The sequence below is a fragment of the Nerophis lumbriciformis genome, linkage group LG30 (assembly GCF_033978685.3).
Source record: "Nerophis lumbriciformis linkage group LG30, RoL_Nlum_v2.1, whole genome shotgun sequence".
Classification (NCBI taxonomy): Eukaryota; Metazoa; Chordata; class Actinopteri; order Syngnathiformes; family Syngnathidae; genus Nerophis; species Nerophis lumbriciformis.
The window spans coordinates 30,440,724-30,464,337 of record NC_084577.2 but is presented as its reverse complement, the minus strand read 5'-3'; the positions used below and the strand labels follow the sequence as shown (position 1 = coordinate 30,464,337).

The 23,614-nt window shown below is 38.6% G+C and overlaps 1 protein-coding gene across 2 annotated transcripts in view; it reads right to left on the bottom strand.

Moving 5' to 3' along the window:
* The window catches only part of ssr3 (signal sequence receptor, gamma), a 40,096-nt gene extending 17,155 nt beyond the window's left edge, over positions 1-22,941 (bottom strand). For both annotated transcript variants that reach the window (XM_061925896.1, XM_061925895.1), the window contains exons 1-3: positions 22,723-22,941; positions 3,513-3,639; positions 2,952-3,050 (exon numbers count right to left, since the gene is read on the bottom strand). In XM_061925896.1, coding sequence (XP_061781880.1) covers positions 2,952-3,050; positions 3,513-3,639; positions 22,723-22,855 — 359 coding nt within the window. In that variant the 5' untranslated portion in view covers positions 22,856-22,941. The remainder of the gene's footprint in view (positions 1-2,951; positions 3,051-3,512; positions 3,640-22,722) is intronic.
* Positions 22,942-23,614: the final 673 nt, after the last annotated feature.

Below are 23,614 nucleotides of genomic sequence, written 5' to 3'. Positions count from 1 at the left end.
AGACATTTAATCACATCAAATATTTGAATTGTACACTTTTGAGGGGGAAATATTGCACTTGTCATTATAATTAGTTTTTAAATATTACAAGTGTGTATGATTAAATATTACAAGTGTGTATGATTAAATATTACATGTATGTATAATTAAATATTACAAGTGTGTATGATTAAATATTACAACCGTGTATGATTAAATATTACAACCGTGTATGATTAAATATTACAAATGTGTATGATTAAATATTACAAGTGTGTATGATTAAATATTACAAGTGTGTATGATTAAATATTACAAGTATGTATGATTAAATATTACAAGTGTATGATTAAATATTACAAGTGTATGATTAAATATTACATGTATGTATGATTAAATATTACATGTATGTATGATTAAATATTACATGTATGTATGATTAAATATTACAAGTAGATGATTAAATATTACAAGTGGATGATTAAATATTACAAGTGTGTATGATTAAATATTGCAAGTGGATATGATTAAATATTACATGTATGTACCTATGATTAAATATTACAAGTGTGTATGATTAAATATTACATGTATGTATGATTAAATATTACAAGTGTGTATGATTAAATATTACAATATGTATGATTAAATATTACAAGTGTGTATGATTAAATATTACAAGTGTGTATGATTAAATATTACAAGTATGTATGATTAAATATTACATGTATGAATAAATATTACAAGTGTATGATTAAATATTACATGTATGTATGATTAAATATTACATGTATGTATGATTAAATATTACATGTATGTATGATTAAATATTACAAGTGTGTATGATTAAATATTACAAGTAGACGATTAAATATTACAAGTGGATGATTAAATATTACAAGTGTGTATTTAATAAATATTACAAGTGTGTATGATTAAATATTACAAGTGGATATGATTAAATATTACAATATGTATGATTAAATATTACAAGTGTGTATGATTAAATATTACATGTATGTATGATTAAATATTACAAGTGTGTATGATTAAATATTACAAGTATGTATGATTAAATATTACATGTATGTATGATTAAATATTACAATATGTATGATTAAATATTACAAGTGTGTATGATTAAATATTACATGTATGTATGATTAAATATTACAAGTGTGTATGATTAAATATTACAAGTGTGTATGATTAAATATTACAAGTGTGTATGATTAAATATTACAATATGTATGATTAAATATTACAAGTGTATGATTAAATATTACATGTATGTATGATTAAATATTACAAGTGTGTATGATTAAATATTACAAGTGTGTATGATTAAATATTACAAGTATTTATGATTGATATCAGATCAGATAGATATCAGTATCAAAGGCTCCAATAGCGGTATTGAAAGTGAAAAAGTTGTATCAGGACAATAATAATAACAACAATAATAATGATAATAATAATAATAATGATATATAATAATAATAATAATAATAACAATAATTAAAATAATAATGATAATAATAACAATAATAATAATAATAACAATAATAATAATAATAATATTTTGAGGGGGAAATATTGCACTTGTCATTAAAATTAGTTTTTAAATATTACAAGTGTGTATGATTAAATATTACAAGTGTGTATGATTAAATATTACAAGTATGTATGATTAAATATTACATGTATGTATGAATAAATATTACATGTATGAATAAATATTACAAGTGTATGATTAAATATCACATGTATGTATGATTAAATATTACAAGTGGATGATTAAATATTACATGTATGTATGAATAAATATTACAAGTGTGTATGATTAAATATTACAAGTAGTTATGATTGATATCAGATCAGATAGATATCAGTATCACAGGCTCCAATAGCGGTATTGAAAGTGAAAAAGTTGTATCAGGACTATAATAATAACAACAACAACAATGATAATAATAATAATAATGATATATAATAATAATAACAATAATTAAAATAATAACAATGATAATAATAACAATAATAATAATAATAATAACAATAACAATAACAATAATATTTTGAGGGGGAAATATTTCACTTGTCATTAAAATTAGTTTTTAAATATTACAAGTGTGTATGATTAAATATTACAAGTGTGTATGATTAAATATTACAAGTATGTATGACTAAATATTACATGTATGAATAAATATTACAAGTGTATGACTAAATATTACATGTATGTATGATTAAATATTACATGTATGTATGATTAAATATTACAAGTGTGTATGATTAAATATTACAAGTATTTATGATTGATATCAGATCAGATAGATATCAGTATCAAAGGCTCCAATAGCGGTATTGAAAGTGAAAAAGTTGTATCAGGACAATAATAATAACAACAATAATAATGATAATAATAATAATAATAATGATATATAATAATAATAACAATAATTAAAAATATTGCACTTGTCATTAAAATTAGTTTTTAAATATTACAAGTGTGTATGATTAAATATTACAAGTATGTATGATTAAATATTACATGTATGAATAAATATTACAAGTGTATGATTAAATATTACATGTATGTATGATTAAATATTACAATATGTATGATTAAATATTACAAGTGTGTATGATTAAATATTACAAGTGTGTATGATTAAATATTACAAGTATTTATGATTGATATCAGATCAGATAGATATCAGTATCACAGGCTCCAATAGCGGTATTGAAAGTGAAAAAGTTGTATCAGGACAATAATAATAACAACAATAATGATAATGATAATAATAATGATATATAATAATAATAACAATAATTAAAATAATAACAACAATGATAATAACAACAATAATAATAATAATAATAATAACAATAATAATAATAATAATAATAACAATAATAATAATAATAATAATAACAATAATAATCATAATAATAATAATGAATATTACCTCTCGTCTTTTTCCTTGCGGGACATTTTGCGATTGTCTGCCTCAGATAACTTCCTGGTCACCTCCTTGGACACTGCATCCTCACGCTTCTGTGCCACTCTGATCACCAACACCACAACATTAGTACTTACTTACTTACTTAGTACTCACTTACTTACTTAGTACTCGCACTTTCTGTCAGGCACTTTCAGGGTCTAGAAAAGTGCTATATAACTCTAATCCTTTATTATTATTATTAGTAGTACTCCAAGAACCATGACAGTAATACTACCAAGTACTCTTTGTTATATATATTGGATGTGAGTTGCTACAGTGAGACTAAAACTGTAGAAAATGACACAAATATTCTCCAGAAAAAACACTTTGTCAGGAAGTAGAGAAGATCCAAACAATTTATGATCTTTGACACTCTAAAACATTATTTTTATACTTGGAAATCATAATAATGTTCACTAGTGAAGATCCAAACCTTACTGAAGCATTGATGCCAGATAAAAGACTAGCAGTGCAGTGTCAATACAGCTAGTGAGTGTGCCACACACTCCCTGACCACATTCTTACTTGTGTTTGAGGACAAACTTGACGTTCTTGTAGGCGAAGGCCACCAAGTAGGTGCTGACCAGCGTCATGACGGCGTACAGAACTGCTGACTGGACTAGATCCATGTGCCAGATCCTCCAGAACAGCCCTGCAAGCATACAACACATACAACATCAACCACATACAACATGGACCACATCCAACATATACCACATCCAACATACACCACATCCAACATACACCACATCCAACATCCACCACATCTAACATGGACCACATCCAACATGGACCACATCCAACATGGACCACATCCATCAACGACCACATCCATCATCAACCACATCCAACATATACCACATCCATCAACGACCACATCCAACATGGACCACATCCAACATGGACCACATCCAACATACACCACATCCATCATCGACCACATCCATCATCGACCACATCCAACATACACCACATCCAACATGGACCACATCCAACATGGACCACATCCAACATACACCACATCCAACATGGACCACATCCAACATGGACCACATCCAACATGGACCACATCCAACATACACCACATCCATCATCGACCACATCCATCATCGACCACATCCAACATACACCACATCCAACATGGACCACATCCAACATGGACCACATCCAACATACACCACATCCAACATGGACCACATCCAACATGGACCACATCCAACATGGACCACATCCAACATACACCACATCCAACATGGACCACATCCAACATACACCACATCCATCATCGACCACATCCATCATCGACCACATCCAACATACACCACATCCAACATACACCACATCCAACATCCACCACATCTAACATGGACCACATCCAACATGGACCACATCCAACATGGACCACATCCATCAACGACCACATCCATCATCAACCACATCCAACATATACCACATCCATCAACGACCACATCCAACATGGACCACATCCAACATGGACCACATCCAACATACACCACATCCATCATCGACCACATCCATCATCGACCACATCCAACATACACCACATCCAACATGGACCACATCCAACATGGACCACATCCAACATACACCACATCCAACATACACCACATCCAACATGGACCACATCCAACATGGACCACATCCAACATACACCACATCCAACATGGACCACATCCAACATGGACCACATCCAACATGGACCACATCCAACATACACCACATCCAACATGGACCACACCCAACATACTAAAAATCCAATATGGACCACATCCAACATATACCACATCCAACATGGACCACATCCAACATGGACCACATCCAACACGGACCACATCCAACATACACCACATCCAACATATACCACATCCAACATATACCACATCCAACATATACCACATCCAACATGGACCACATCCAACATGGACCACATCCAACATATACCACATCCAACATGGACCACATCCAACATACACCACATCCAACATATACCACATCCAACATATACCACATCCAACATGGACCACATCCAACATATACCACATCCAACATGGACCACATCCAACATGGACCACATCCAACATATACCACATCCAACATGAACCACATCCAACATGGACCACATCCAACATGGACCACATCCATCAACGACCACATCCAACATGGACCACATCCAACATGGACCACATCCAACATACACCACATCCATCATCGACCACATCCATCATCGACCACATCCAACATACACCACATCCAACATGGACCACATCCAACATGGACCACATCCAACATACACCACATCCAACATGGACCACATCCAACATGGACCACATCCAACATGGACCACATCCAACATACACCACATCCATCATCGACCACATCCATCATCGACCACATCCAACATACACCACATCCAACATGGACCACATCCAACATGGACCACATCCAACATACACCACATCCAACATGGACCACATCCAACATGGACCACATCCAACATGGACCACATCCAACATACACCACATCCAACATGGACCACATCCAACATGGACCACATCCAACATGGACCACATCCAACATACACCACATCCAACATGGACCACATCCAACATACACCACATCCATCATCGACCACATCCATCATCGACCACATCCAACATACACCACATCCAACATACACCACATCCAACATCCACCACATCTAACATGGACCACATCCAACATGGACCACATCCAACATGGACCACATCCATCAACGACCACATCCATCATCAACCACATCCAACATATACCACATCCATCAACGACCACATCCAACATGGACCACATCCAACATGGACCACATCCAACATACACCACATCCATCATCGACCACATCCATCATCGACCACATCCAACATACACTACATCCAACATGGACCACATCCAACATGGACCACATCCAACATACACCACATCCAACATACACCACATCCAACATGGACCACATCCAACATGGACCACATCCAACATACACCACATCCAACATGGACCACATCCAACATGGACCACATCCAACATGGACCACATCCAACATACACCACATCCAACATGGACCACACCCAACATACTAAAAATCCAATATGGACCACATCCAACATATACCACATCCAACATGGACCACATCCAACATGGACCACATCCAACACGGACCACATCCAACATACACCACATCCAACATATACCACATCCAACATATACCACATCCAACATATACCACATCCAACATGGACCACATCCAACATGGACCACATCCAACATGGACCACATCCAACATATACCACATCCAACATGGACCACATCCAACATACACCACATCCAACATATACCACATCCAACATATACCACATCCAACATGGACCACATCCAACATATACCACATCCAACATGGACCACATCCAACATGGACCACATCCAACATATACCACATCCAACATGAACCACATCCAACATGGACCACATCCAACATGGACCACATCCAACATGGACCACATCCAACATGGACCACATCCAACATATACCACATCCAACATATACCACATCCAACATGGACCACATCCAACATACACCACATCCAACATACACCACATCCAACATGGACCACATCCAACATACACCACATCCAACATACACCACATCCAACATGGACCACATCCAACATATACCACATCCAACATATACCACATCCAACATATACCACATCCAACATGGACCACATCCAACATACACCACATCCAACATACACCACATCCAACATACACCACATCCAACATGGACCACATCCAACATGGACCACATCCAACATGGACCACATCCAACATGGACCACATCCAACATGGACCACATCCAACATATACCACATCCAACATGGACCACATCCAACATACACCACATCCAACATATACCACATCCAACATGGACCACATCAACATATACCACATCCAACATGGACCACATCCAACATGGACCACATCCAACATGGACCACATCCAACATACACCACATCCAACATGGACCACATCCAACATGGACCACATCCAACATGGACCACATCCAACATGGACCACATCCAACACGGACCACATCCAACACGGACCACATCCAACACGGACCACATCCAACATGGACCACATCCAACATGGACCACATCCAACATACACCACATCCAACATGGACCACATCCAACATGGACCACATCCAACATGGACCACATCCAACATATACCACATCCAACATGGACCACATCCAACATACACCACATCCAACATACACCACATCCAACATCCACCACATCTAACATGGACCACATCCAACATGGACCACATCCAACATGGACCACATCCATCAACGACCACATCCATCATCAACCACATCCAACATATACCACATCCATCAACGACCACATCCAACATGGACCACATCCAACATGGACCACATCCAACATACACCACATCCATCATCGACCACATCCATCATCGACCACATCCAACATACACCACATCCAACATGGACCACATCCAACATGGACCACATCCAACATACACCACATCCAACATACACCACATCCAACATGGACCACATCCAACATGGACCACATCCAACATACACCACATCCAACATGGACCACATCCAACATGGACCACATCCAACATGGACCACATCCAACATACACCACATCCAACATGGACCACACCCAACATACTAAAAATCCAATATGGACCACATCCAACATATACCACATCCAACATGGACCACATCCAACATGGACCACATCCAACACGGACCACATCCAACATACACCACATCCAACATATACCACATCCAACATATACCACATCCAACATATACCACATCCAACATGGACCACATCCAACATGGACCACATCCAACATATACCACATCCAACATGGACCACATCCAACATACACCACATCCAACATATACCACATCCAACATATACCACATCCAACATGGACCACATCCAACATATACCACATCCAACATGGACCACATCCAACATGGACCACATCCAACATATACCACATCCAACATGAACCACATCCAACATGGACCACATCCAACATGGACCACATCCATCAACGACCACATCCAACATGGACCACATCCAACATGGACCACATCCAACATACACCACATCCATCATCGACCACATCCATCATCGACCACATCCAACATACACCACATCCAACATGGACCACATCCAACATGGACCACATCCAACATACACCACATCCAACATGGACCACATCCAACATGGACCACATCCAACATGGACCACATCCAACATACACCACATCCATCATCGACCACATCCATCATCGACCACATCCAACATACACCACATCCAACATGGACCACATCCAACATGGACCACATCCAACATACACCACATCCAACATGGACCACATCCAACATGGACCACATCCAACATGGACCACATCCAACATACACCACATCCAACATGGACCACATCCAACATGGACCACATCCAACATGGACCACATCCAACATACACCACATCCAACATGGACCACATCCAACATACACCACATCCATCATCGACCACATCCATCATCGACCACATCCAACATACACCACATCCAACATACACCACATCCAACATCCACCACATCTAACATGGACCACATCCAACATGGACCACATCCAACATGGACCACATCCATCAACGACCACATCCATCATCAACCACATCCAACATATACCACATCCATCAACGACCACATCCAACATGGACCACATCCAACATGGACCACATCCAACATACACCACATCCATCATCGACCACATCCATCATCGACCACATCCAACATACACTACATCCAACATGGACCACATCCAACATGGACCACATCCAACATACACCACATCCAACATACACCACATCCAACATGGACCACATCCAACATGGACCACATCCAACATACACCACATCCAACATGGACCACATCCAACATGGACCACATCCAACATGGACCACATCCAACATACACCACATCCAACATGGACCACACCCAACATACTAAAAATCCAATATGGACCACATCCAACATATACCACATCCAACATGGACCACATCCAACATGGACCACATCCAACACGGACCACATCCAACATACACCACATCCAACATATACCACATCCAACATATACCACATCCAACATATACCACATCCAACATGGACCACATCCAACATGGACCACATCCAACATGGACCACATCCAACATATACCACATCCAACATGGACCACATCCAACATACACCACATCCAACATATACCACATCCAACATATACCACATCCAACATGGACCACATCCAACATATACCACATCCAACATGGACCACATCCAACATGGACCACATCCAACATATACCACATCCAACATGAACCACATCCAACATGGACCACATCCAACATGGACCACATCCAACATGGACCACATCCAACATGGACCACATCCAACATATACCACATCCAACATATACCACATCCAACATGGACCACATCCAACATACACCACATCCAACATACACCACATCCAACATGGACCACATCCAACATACACCACATCCAACATACACCACATCCAACATGGACCACATCCAACATATACCACATCCAACATATACCACATCCAACATATACCACATCCAACATGGACCACATCCAACATACACCACATCCAACATACACCACATCCAACATACACCACATCCAACATGGACCACATCCAACATGGACCACATCCAACATGGACCACATCCAACATGGACCACATCCAACATGGACCACATCCAACATATACCACATCCAACATGGACCACATCCAACATACACCACATCCAACATATACCACATCCAACATGGACCACATCAACATATACCACATCCAACATGGACCACATCCAACATGGACCACATCCAACATGGACCACATCCAACATACACCACATCCAACATGGACCACATCCAACATGGACCACATCCAACATGGACCACATCCAACATGGACCACATCCAACACGGACCACATCCAACACGGACCACATCCAACACGGACCACATCCAACATGGACCACATCCAACATGGACCACATCCAACATACACCACATCCAACATGGACCACATCCAACATGGACCACATCCAACATGGACCACATCCAACATATACCACATCCAACATGGACCACATCCAACATACACCACATCCAACATACACCACATCCAACATCCACCACATCTAACATGGACCACATCCAACATGGACCACATCCAACATGGACCACATCCATCAACGACCACATCCATCATCAACCACATCCAACATATACCACATCCATCAACGACCACATCCAACATGGACCACATCCAACATGGACCACATCCAACATACACCACATCCATCATCGACCACATCCATCATCGACCACATCCAACATACACCACATCCAACATGGACCACATCCAACATGGACCACATCCAACATACACCACATCCAACATACACCACATCCAACATGGACCACATCCAACATGGACCACATCCAACATACACCACATCCAACATGGACCACATCCAACATGGACCACATCCAACATGGACCACATCCAACATACACCACATCCAACATGGACCACACCCAACATACTAAAAATCCAATATGGACCACATCCAACATATACCACATCCAACATGGACCACATCCAACATGGACCACATCCAACACGGACCACATCCAACATACACCACATCCAACATATACCACATCCAACATATACCACATCCAACATATACCACATCCAACATGGACCACATCCAACATGGACCACATCCAACATATACCACATCCAACATGGACCACATCCAACATACACCACATCCAACATATACCACATCCAACATATACCACATCCAACATGGACCACATCCAACATATACCACATCCAACATGGACCACATCCAACATGGACCACATCCAACATATACCACATCCAACATGAACCACATCCAACATGGACCACATCCAACATGGACCACATCCATCAACGACCACATCCAACATGGACCACATCCAACATGGACCACATCCAACATACACCACATCCATCATCGACCACATCCATCATCGACCACATCCAACATACACCACATCCAACATGGACCACATCCAACATGGACCACATCCAACATACACCACATCCAACATGGACCACATCCAACATGGACCACATCCAACATGGACCACATCCAACATACACCACATCCATCATCGACCACATCCATCATCGACCACATCCAACATACACCACATCCAACATGGACCACATCCAACATGGACCACATCCAACATACACCACATCCAACATGGACCACATCCAACATGGACCACATCCAACATGGACCACATCCAACATACACCACATCCAACATGGACCACATCCAACATGGACCACATCCAACATGGACCACATCCAACATACACCACATCCAACATGGACCACATCCAACATACACCACATCCATCATCGACCACATCCATCATCGACCACATCCAACATACACCACATCCAACATACACCACATCCAACATCCACCACATCTAACATGGACCACATCCAACATGGACCACATCCAACATGGACCACATCCATCAACGACCACATCCATCATCAACCACATCCAACATATACCACATCCATCAACGACCACATCCAACATGGACCACATCCAACATGGACCACATCCAACATACACCACATCCATCATCGACCACATCCATCATCGACCACATCCAACATACACTACATCCAACATGGACCACATCCAACATGGACCACATCCAACATACACCACATCCAACATACACCACATCCAACATGGACCACATCCAACATGGACCACATCCAACATACACCACATCCAACATGGACCACATCCAACATGGACCACATCCAACATGGACCACATCCAACATACACCACATCCAACATGGACCACACCCAACATACTAAAAATCCAATATGGACCACATCCAACATATACCACATCCAACATGGACCACATCCAACATGGACCACATCCAACACGGACCACATCCAACATACACCACATCCAACATATACCACATCCAACATATACCACATCCAACATATACCACATCCAACATGGACCACATCCAACATGGACCACATCCAACATGGACCACATCCAACATATACCACATCCAACATGGACCACATCCAACATACACCACATCCAACATATACCACATCCAACATATACCACATCCAACATGGACCACATCCAACATATACCACATCCAACATGGACCACATCCAACATGGACCACATCCAACATATACCACATCCAACATGAACCACATCCAACATGGACCACATCCAACATGGACCACATCCAACATGGACCACATCCAACATGGACCACATCCAACATATACCACATCCAACATATACCACATCCAACATGGACCACATCCAACATACACCACATCCAACATACACCACATCCAACATGGACCACATCCAACATACACCACATCCAACATACACCACATCCAACATGGACCACATCCAACATATACCACATCCAACATATACCACATCCAACATATACCACATCCAACATGGACCACATCCAACATACACCACATCCAACATACACCACATCCAACATACACCACATCCAACATGGACCACATCCAACATGGACCACATCCAACATGGACCACATCCAACATGGACCACATCCAACATGGACCACATCCAACATATACCACATCCAACATGGACCACATCCAACATACACCACATCCAACATATACCACATCCAACATGGACCACATCAACATATACCACATCCAACATGGACCACATCCAACATGGACCACATCCAACATGGACCACATCCAACATACACCACATCCAACATGGACCACATCCAACATGGACCACATCCAACATGGACCACATCCAACATGGACCACATCCAACACGGACCACATCCAACACGGACCACATCCAACACGGACCACATCCAACATGGACCACATCCAACATGGACCACATCCAACATACACCACATCCAACATGGACCACATCCAACATGGACCACATCCAACATGGACCACATCCAACATATACCACATCCAACATGGACCACATCCAACATACACCACATCCAACATGGACCACATCCAACATACACCACATCCAACATACACCACATCCAACATATACCACATCCAACATGGACCACATCCAACATGGACCACATCCAACATGGACCACATCCAACATGGACCACATCCAACATATACCACATCCAACATGGACCACATCCAACATGGACCACATCCAACATGGACCACATCCATCAACGACCACATCCAACATGGACCACATCCAACATGGACCACATCCATCAACGACCACATCCAACATGGACCACATCCAACATGGACCACATCCATCAACGACCACGACCACATCTAACATGGACCACATCCAACATGGACCACATCCATCAACGACCACATCCAACATGGACCACATCCAACATGGACCACATCCAACATGGACCACATCCATCAACGACCACATCCAACATGGACCACATCCAACATGGACCACATCCAACATGGACCACATCCAACATGGACCACATCCAACATGGACCACATCCAACATGGACCACATCCAACATACACCACATCCAACATGGACCACATCCAACATGGACCACATCCAACATGGACCACATCCAACATATACCACATCCAACATGGACCACATCCAACATGGACCACATCCAACATGGACCACATCCAACATACACCACATCCAACATGGACCACATCCAACATACACCACATCCAACATACACCACATCCAACATACACCACATCCAACATACACCACATCCAACATATACCACATCCAACATGGACCACATCCAACATACACCACATCCAACATGGACCACATCCAACATGGACCACATCCAACATGGACCACATCCAACATATACCACATCCAACATGGACCACATCCAACATGGACCACATCCAACATGGACCACATCCATCAACGACCACATCCAACAAGGACCACATCCAACATGGACCACATCCATCAACGACCACATCCAACATGGACCACATCCAACATGGACCACATCCAACATGGACCACATCCAACATACACCACATCCAACATGGACCACATCCAACATGGACCACATCCAACATACACCACATCCAACATACACCACATCCAACATATACCACATCCAACATACACCACATCCAACATGGACCACATCCAACATATACCACATCCAACATGGACCACATCCTACATGGACCACATCCAACATGGACCATATCCAACATATACCACATCCAACATGGACCACATCAAACATGGACCACATCCAACATATACCACATCCAACATACACCACATCCAACATATACCACATCCAACATGGACCACATCCAACATACACCACATCCAACATGGACCACATCCAACATGGACCACATCCAACATGGACCACATCCAACATGGACCACATCCAACATATACCACATCCAACATGGACCACATCCAACATGGACCACATCCATCAACGACCACATCCAACATGGACCACATCCAACATGGACCACATCCAACATGGACCACATCCATCAACGACCACATCCAACATGGACCACATCCAACATGGACCACATCCATCAACGACCACGACCACATCCAACATGGACCACATCAAACATGGACCACATCCATCAACGACCACGTCCAACATGGACCACATCCAACATGGACCACATCCAACATGGACCACATCCATCAACGACCACATCCAACATGGACCACATCCAACATGGACCACATCCAACATGGACCACATCCAACATACACCACATCCAACATGGACCACATCCAACATGGACCACATCCAACATGGACCACATCCAACATGGACCACATCCAACATGGACCACATCCAACATGGACCACATCCAACATACACCACATCCAACATGGACCACATCCAACATGGACCACATCCAACATGGACCACATCCAACATATACCACATCCAACATGGACCACATCCAACATACACCACATCCAACATACACCACATCCAACATGGACCACATCCAACATACACCACATCCAACATACACCACATCCAACATACACCACATCCAACATATACCACATCCAACATGGACCACATCCAACATGGACCACATCCAACATGGACCACATCCAACATGGACCACATCCAACATGGACCACATCCAACATATACCACATCCAACATGGACCACATCCAACATGGACCACATCCATCAACGACCACATCCAACATGGACCACATCCAACATGGACCACATCCATCAACGACCACATCCAACATGGACCACATCCATCAACGACCACATCCATCAACGACCACGACCACATCCAACATGGACCACATCCAACATGGACCACATCCATCAACGACCACATCCAACATGGACCACATCCAACATACACCACATCCAACATAGACCACATCCAACAGACCACATCCAACATAGACCACATCCAACATACACCACATCCAACATGGACCACATCCAACATACACCACATCCAACATATACCACATCCAACATGGACCACATCCAACATGGACCACATCCAACATATACCACATCCAACATATACCACATCCAACATGGACCACATCCAACATATACCACATCCAACATGGACCACATCCAACATGGACCACATCCAACATGGACCACATCCAACATATACCACATCCAACATGGACCACATCCAACATGGACCACATCCAACATGGACCACATCCAACATACACCACATCCAACATACACCACATCCAACATATACCACATCCAACATACACCACATCCAACATGGACCACATCCAACATATACCACATCCAACATGGACCACATCCAACATGGACCACATCCTACATGGACCACATCCAACATGGACCATATCCAACATATACCACATCCAACATGGACCACATCCAACATATACCACATCCAACATATACCACATCGAACATGGACCACATCCAACATATACCACATCCAACATGGACCACATCCAACATATACCACATCCAACATGGACCACATCCAACATACACCACATCCAACATACACCACATCCAACATGGACCACATCCAACATGGACCACATCCAACATACGCCACATCCAACATACACCACATCCAACATGGACCACATCCAACATATACCACATCCAACATGGACCACATCCAACATACACAACATCTAACATGGACCACATCCAACATGGACCACATCCAACATATACCACATCCAACATACACCACATCCAACATGGCCCACATCCAACATATACCACATCCAACATATACCACATCCAACATATACCACATCCAACATGGACCACATCCAACATACACCACATCCAACATGGACCACATCCAACATATACCACATCCAAAATACACCACATCCAACATGGACCACATCCAACATACACCACATCCAACATACACCACATCCAACATGGACCACATCCAACATATACCACATCCAACATGGACCACATCCAACATGGACCACATCCAACATATACCACATCCAACATGGACCACATCCAACATGGACCACATCCAACATACACCACATCCAACATACACCACATCCAACATACACCACATCCAACATATACCACATCCAACATACACCACATCCAACATACACCACATCCAACATGGACCATATCCAACATATACCACATCCAACATATACCACATCCAACATGGACCACATCCAACATACACCACATCCAACATACACCACATCCAACATGGACCACATCCAACATATACCACATCCAACATGGACCACATCCAACATGGACCACATCCAACATATACCACATCCAACATGGACCACATCCAACATGGACCACATCCAACATACACCACATCCAACATACACCACATCCAACATACACCACATCCAACATATACCACATCCAACATACACCACATCCAACATGGACCACATCCAACATGGACCACATCCAACATATACCACATCCAACATATACCACATCCAACATGGCCCACATCCAACATACACCACATCCAACATGGGCCACATCCAACATGGACCACATCCAACATATACCACATCAACATGGACCACATCCAACATGGACCACATCCAACATATGCCACATCCAACATATACCACATCCAACATATACCACATCCAACATGGACCACATCCAACATGGACCACATCCAACATGGACCACATCCAACATGGACCACATCCAACATGGACCACATCCAACATGGACCACATCCAACATATACCACATCCAACATGGACCACATCCAACATGGACCACATCCAACTCTTTCACTTGTGTTCATAAATAGGAAGTGAAAAACTAAGATTATTTTGTATAGTAAAAGTTTCAATGTTGATGATGTGCATTTACTGGCAAATATCTTTGTTTATTTCAACTTGTTTCCCCAATAATTGTGTTTTTAATCACATTCATTGATCAATGACTAAAATAATCCACAATGCTGCGTCACAGAGACATTAATGGATGAATATATTTATAGACAATATAATATAACACCATACTTATTCACATCTCGCTTTAAACACCAACTTCCAGTTCAGGTGTTGGAATTTAATAAAATCATGTTGTTTTTTTGTTTCTACTAACTAGTTGTTAACCCTGTTCCAAACTGTTATTTTAGAACTAGCTATTGCTTGTCAACACCCAAATAAAAGCTTTGTTTTTAAATTTAATACTTCAAAATAAAATTCTAATTAACCAATCAAATCAAATCAACTTTATTTAAAAAGCCCATTTAAACTTTATTTTGTTTTTTCAATTCCCATTCATAAATGAAATATCCATACTTTGATTATTAGCACGTATTAAAGTTGTCAGTAGACTTTATCGCCATTTATAACACTAAAGTGGTGTTATTTCAACACTTTTGTTATGTTTAAATATCAATTTCCGGTTCCGGAATTTTTTGTTTATACTAGCTAGTAATTAAATGTTTTATTTTATGAAATGACAAACAAACTCTTTTTTAGAACCAGTTTCACTTTTCAACACAAAAAAACCCGCTTTGTTTTTTGTATTTCAAAATAAAATTTTAACTATCGGGTGCTTTTTTGGGGGTTAGTTTTACAATTCCTATTGATGGAAATGTTTCATACACTGATCATAAACCATTACTAATGTTGTCAGTACACATTCTCACTATTTAGGACACTAAAGCGATGTTTTTTTCAAGACAAATTATGTCTTTAAATATCAACTTCCGGTTCTGTTGTATGATTTTTTTTTTTTTAAAACAACATTGGTTTTGGTCAGTTTTTTTTTGTTATAATTACCTGGTAATTAACATTGCTGATGTATGAAATTTTAATCAACCTGTTTTAGGAACTAGTTATTAATTTTCAACACAAATACACGCTTTATTTATCAGTAACATTTTTCTCATTTCAAAATAAAATTCAAATGAACCGATAGTTTTTTAATGTTTGTTTTTAATTCCCATTCATAAAAACAACAATTTAAATACACTGATAATTTTCAGGTTATCAGTACACTTTCTCACTATTTATTTTACACTAAAGCAATGTTATTGCAAGACAAATCATGTCTTTAAATATTAACTTCCGGTTCTTTTGTAGGAATATTTTTTTTAAAGCCCGGTTTTGGTCAGTTTTTTTTTGTTTTAATTACCTGTTAATTCAAATTGATGATTTATGAAATTGAAATCAACCCGTTTTTGGAACTAGTTATTCATTTTCAACACAAAAACACGCTTTATTTTTCAGTTAAATCTTTCTCATTTCAAAATAAAATTCTAATGAACCGATAGTTTTTTTTAATGTTAATTTTCAATTCCCATTCATGAAGAAACAATTAAAATACACTGATAATTAGCACGTAGTCAGTGCACTTTCTCACTATTTATTTTTCACTAAAGCAATGTTATTTCAAGACAAATTATGTCTTTAAATATCAACTTCCGGTTCTGTTGTATGAATATTTTGAAAAACCCGGTTTTGGTCAGTTTTAATTACCTGGTAATTCACATTGCTGATTTATAAAATTGAAATCAACCCGTTTTTGGAACTAGTTATTCATTTTCAACACAAATACACGCTTTATTTTTCAGTAAAATGTTTCTGATTTCAAAATAAAACCGATAGTTTTCTTTATGTTTATTTTCAATTCCCACTGACGAAAAAACGATTAAAGTACACTGATAATTAGCACGTTGTCAGTGCACTTTCTCACTATTCATTTTTCACTAAAGTAATATTATTGCAAGACAAATCATGTCTTTAAATATTAACTTCCGGGTGCACTTTCTCCCTATTTATTTTTCACTAAAGCAATGTTATTTCAACTTCCGGTTCTGTTGTATGAATATTTTTAAAAAAAAACGGTTTTGGTCAGTTTTAATTACCTGGTAAATCACATTGCTGATTTATAAAATTGAAATCAACCCGTTTTTGGAACTAGTTATTCATTTTCAACACAAATACACGCTTTATTTTTCAGTAAAATGTTTCTGATTTCAAAACAAAACCGATAGTTTTCTTTGTTTATTTTAAATTCCCACTGAGGAAAAAACGATTACAATACACTGATAATTAGCACGTTGTCAGTGCACTTTCTCACTATTTATTTTACACTAAAGCAATGTTATTGCAAGACAAATCATGTGTTTAAATATTAACTTCCGGTTCTTTTGTATGAATATTTTTTTAAAAGCCCGGTTTTGGTCAGTTTTTTTTAGTTTTAATTACCTGTTAATTCACAATGCTGATTTATGAAATTGAAATCAACTCGTTTTTGGAACTAGTTATTCATTTTCAACACAAAAACACGCTTTATCTTTCAGTTAAATCTTTCTCATTTCAAAATAAAATTCTAATGAACCGATAGTTTTTTTTATGTTAATTTTCAATTCCCATTCATGAAGAAACAATTAAAATACACTGATAATTAGCACGTAGTCAGTGCACTTTCTCACTATTTATTTTTCACTAAAGCAATGTTATTTCAAGACAAATGATGTCTTTAAATATCAACTTCCGGTTCTGTTGTATGGATATTTTTAAAAACCCGGTTTTGGTCAGTTTTAATTACCTGGTAATTCACATTGCTGATTTATAAAATTGAAATCAACCCGTTTTTGGAACTAGTTATTCATTTTCAACACAAATACACGCTTTATTTTTCAGTAAAATGTTTCTCATTTCAAAATAAAACCGATAGTTTTCTTTATGTTTATTTTCAATTCCCACTGACGAAAAAACGATTACAATACACTGATAATTAGCACGTTGTCAGTGCACTTTCTCACTATTCATTTTTCACTAAAGCAATATTATTGCAAGACAAATCATGTCTTTAAATATCAACTTCCGGTTCTTTTGTATGAATATTTTTTTAAAAGCCCGGTTTTGGTCAGGTTTTTTTTTGTTTTAATTACCTGGTAATTCACATTGCTGATTTATGAAATTGAAATCAACCCGTTTTCGGAACTAGTTATTCATTTTCAACACAAAAACACGCTTTATTTTTCAGTTAAATCTTTCTCATTTCAAAATAAAATTCTAATGAACCGATAGTTTTTTTTAATGTTAATTTTCAATTCCCATTCATGAAGAAACAATTAAAATACACTGATAATTAGCACGTAGTCAGTGCACTTTCTCACTATTTATTTTTCACTAAAGCAATGTTATTTCAAGACAAATTATGTCTTTAAATATCAACTTCCAGTTCTGTTGTATGAATATTTTTTTAAAAACCCGGTTTTGGTCAGTTTTAATTACCTGGTAATTCACATTGCTGATTTATAAAATTGAAATCAACCCGTTTTTAGAACTAGTTATTCATTTTCAACACAAATACACGCTTTATTTTTCAGTAAAATGTTTCTGATTTCAAAATAAAACCGATAGTTTTCTTTGTTTATTTTCAATTCCCACTGAGGAAAAAACGATTAAAATACACTTATAATTAGCACGTTGTCAGTGCACTTTCTCACTATTTATTTTTCACTAAAGCAATATTATTGCAAGACAAATCATGTCTTTAAATATCAACTTCCGGTTCTTTTGTATGAATATTTTTTTAAAAGCCCGGTTTTGGTCAGTTTTTTTAGTTTTAATTACCTGGTAATTCACATTGCTGATTTATGAAATTGAAATCAACCCGTTTTTGGAACTAGTTATTCATTTTCAACACAAAAACACGCTTTATCTTTCAGTTAAATCTTTCTCATTTCAAAATAAAATTCTAATGAACCGATAGTTTTTTTTAATGTTAATTTTCAATTCCCATTCATGAAGAAACAATTAAAATACACTGATAATTAGCACGCAGTCAGTGCAGTTTCTCACTATTTATTTTTCACTAAAGCAATGTTATTTCAAGACAAATTATGTCTTTAAATATCAACTTCCGGTTCTGTTGTATGAATATTGTAAAAAACCCGGTTTTGGTCAGTTTTAATTACCTGGTAATTCACATTGCTGATTTATAAAATTGAAATCAACCCGTTTTTGGAACTAGTTATTCATTTTCAACACAAATACACGCTTTATTTTTCAGTAAAATGTTTCTGATTTCAAAATAAAACCGATAGTTTTCTTTATGTTTATTTTCAAATCCCACTGACGAAAAAACGATTACAATACACTGATAATTAGCACGTTGTCAGTGCACTTTCTCACTATTCATTTTTCACTAAAGCAATGTTATTGCAAGACAAATCATGTCTTTAAATATCAACTTCCGGTTCTTTTGTATGAATATTTTTTAAAAAGCCCAGTTTTGGTCAGTTTTTTTTTTAGTTTTAATTACCTGATAATTCACATTGCTGATTTATGAAATTGAAATCAACCCGTTTTCGGAACTAGTTATTCATTTTCAACACAAAAACACGCTTTATTTTTCAGTTAAATCTTTCTCATTTCAAAATAAAATTCTAATGAACCGATATTTTTTTTTAATGTTAATTTTCAATTCCCATTCATGAAGAAACAATTAAAATACACTGATAATTAGCACGTAGTCAGTGCACTTTCTCCCTATTTATTTTTCACTAAAGCAATGTTATTTCAAGACAAATTACGTCTTTAAATATCAACTTCCGGTTCTGTTGTATGAATATTTTTAAAAAAAACCCGGTTTTGGTCAGTTTTAATTACCTGGTAATTCACATTGCTGATTTATAAAATTTAAATCAACTAGTAGTTTGGAACTAGTAATTCATTTTCAACACAAATACACGCTTTATTTTTCAGTAAAATGTGTCTCATTTCAAAATAAAACCGATAGTTTTCTTTATGTTTATTTTCAATTCCCACTGAGGAAAAAACGATTACAATACACTGATAATTAGCACGTTGTCAGTGCACTTTCTCACTATTTAGTGTTATTTCAAGACTTTTGCACGACAAGTCGCAAATAGTCAAGCTAGCAGAAGTCATACTCACAGATAGGAATGGCAGAAACGATGAGAGCATTTCCGTAGAAAAGCGCGGTGGATTTAGCAGAAAGATTCCTACTAAAGTCTTGCAGGAGGAGGTCTTCCTCCGACTGATGTTTGCTGCTGACTTTAGGAGCCATAACGGAGGGAAAAAGAGCGGCTGTTGGACACAAGAAGACTGACACGTCGCTCGCAAAGACGAAGAAAGACGCGTCAGCACTAAACCGGAAGTGCACAAGTTTCTCCTTCCTCTTGCCGAGGAATGAGCTACAGCGCTAAACCACCGTCGCCCTCTGCAGGTTGAACAGGAACACTGCAACTGCACTGCGGCGTCAACATCATTCATTTGCTTTAAAAACTCGTATTAAATATATCTTATGTAGTAATATATTTTATAGTTTGTAGACATAATTAAAAAAAATAGGTCAATACAATTCAAGTGACAAAAAATAGCTTGTTTATAATATATATTTTCTGCTGAATCTACTCTCTATGTTATGCTGCAGCTGTCACATTATGGCATGCATACTTGCCAACCTTGAGACCTCCAATTTCGGGAGGTGGGGACGTGGTCGGGGGTGGGGCGGGGCGTGGTTGGGGGCGTGGTTAAGAGGGAAGGAGTATATTGACAGCTAGAATTCACCAAGTCAAGTATTTCATATATATATACAGGTAAAAGCCAGTAAATTAGAATATTTTGAAAAACTTGATTTATTTCAGTAATTGCATTCAAAAGGTGTAACTTGTACATTATATTTATTCATTGCACACAGACTGATGCATTCAAATGTTTATTTCATTTAATTTTGATGATTTGAAGTGGCAACAAATGAAAATCCAAAATTCCGTGTGTCACAAAATTAGAATATTACTTAAGGCTAAAACAAAAAAGGGATTTT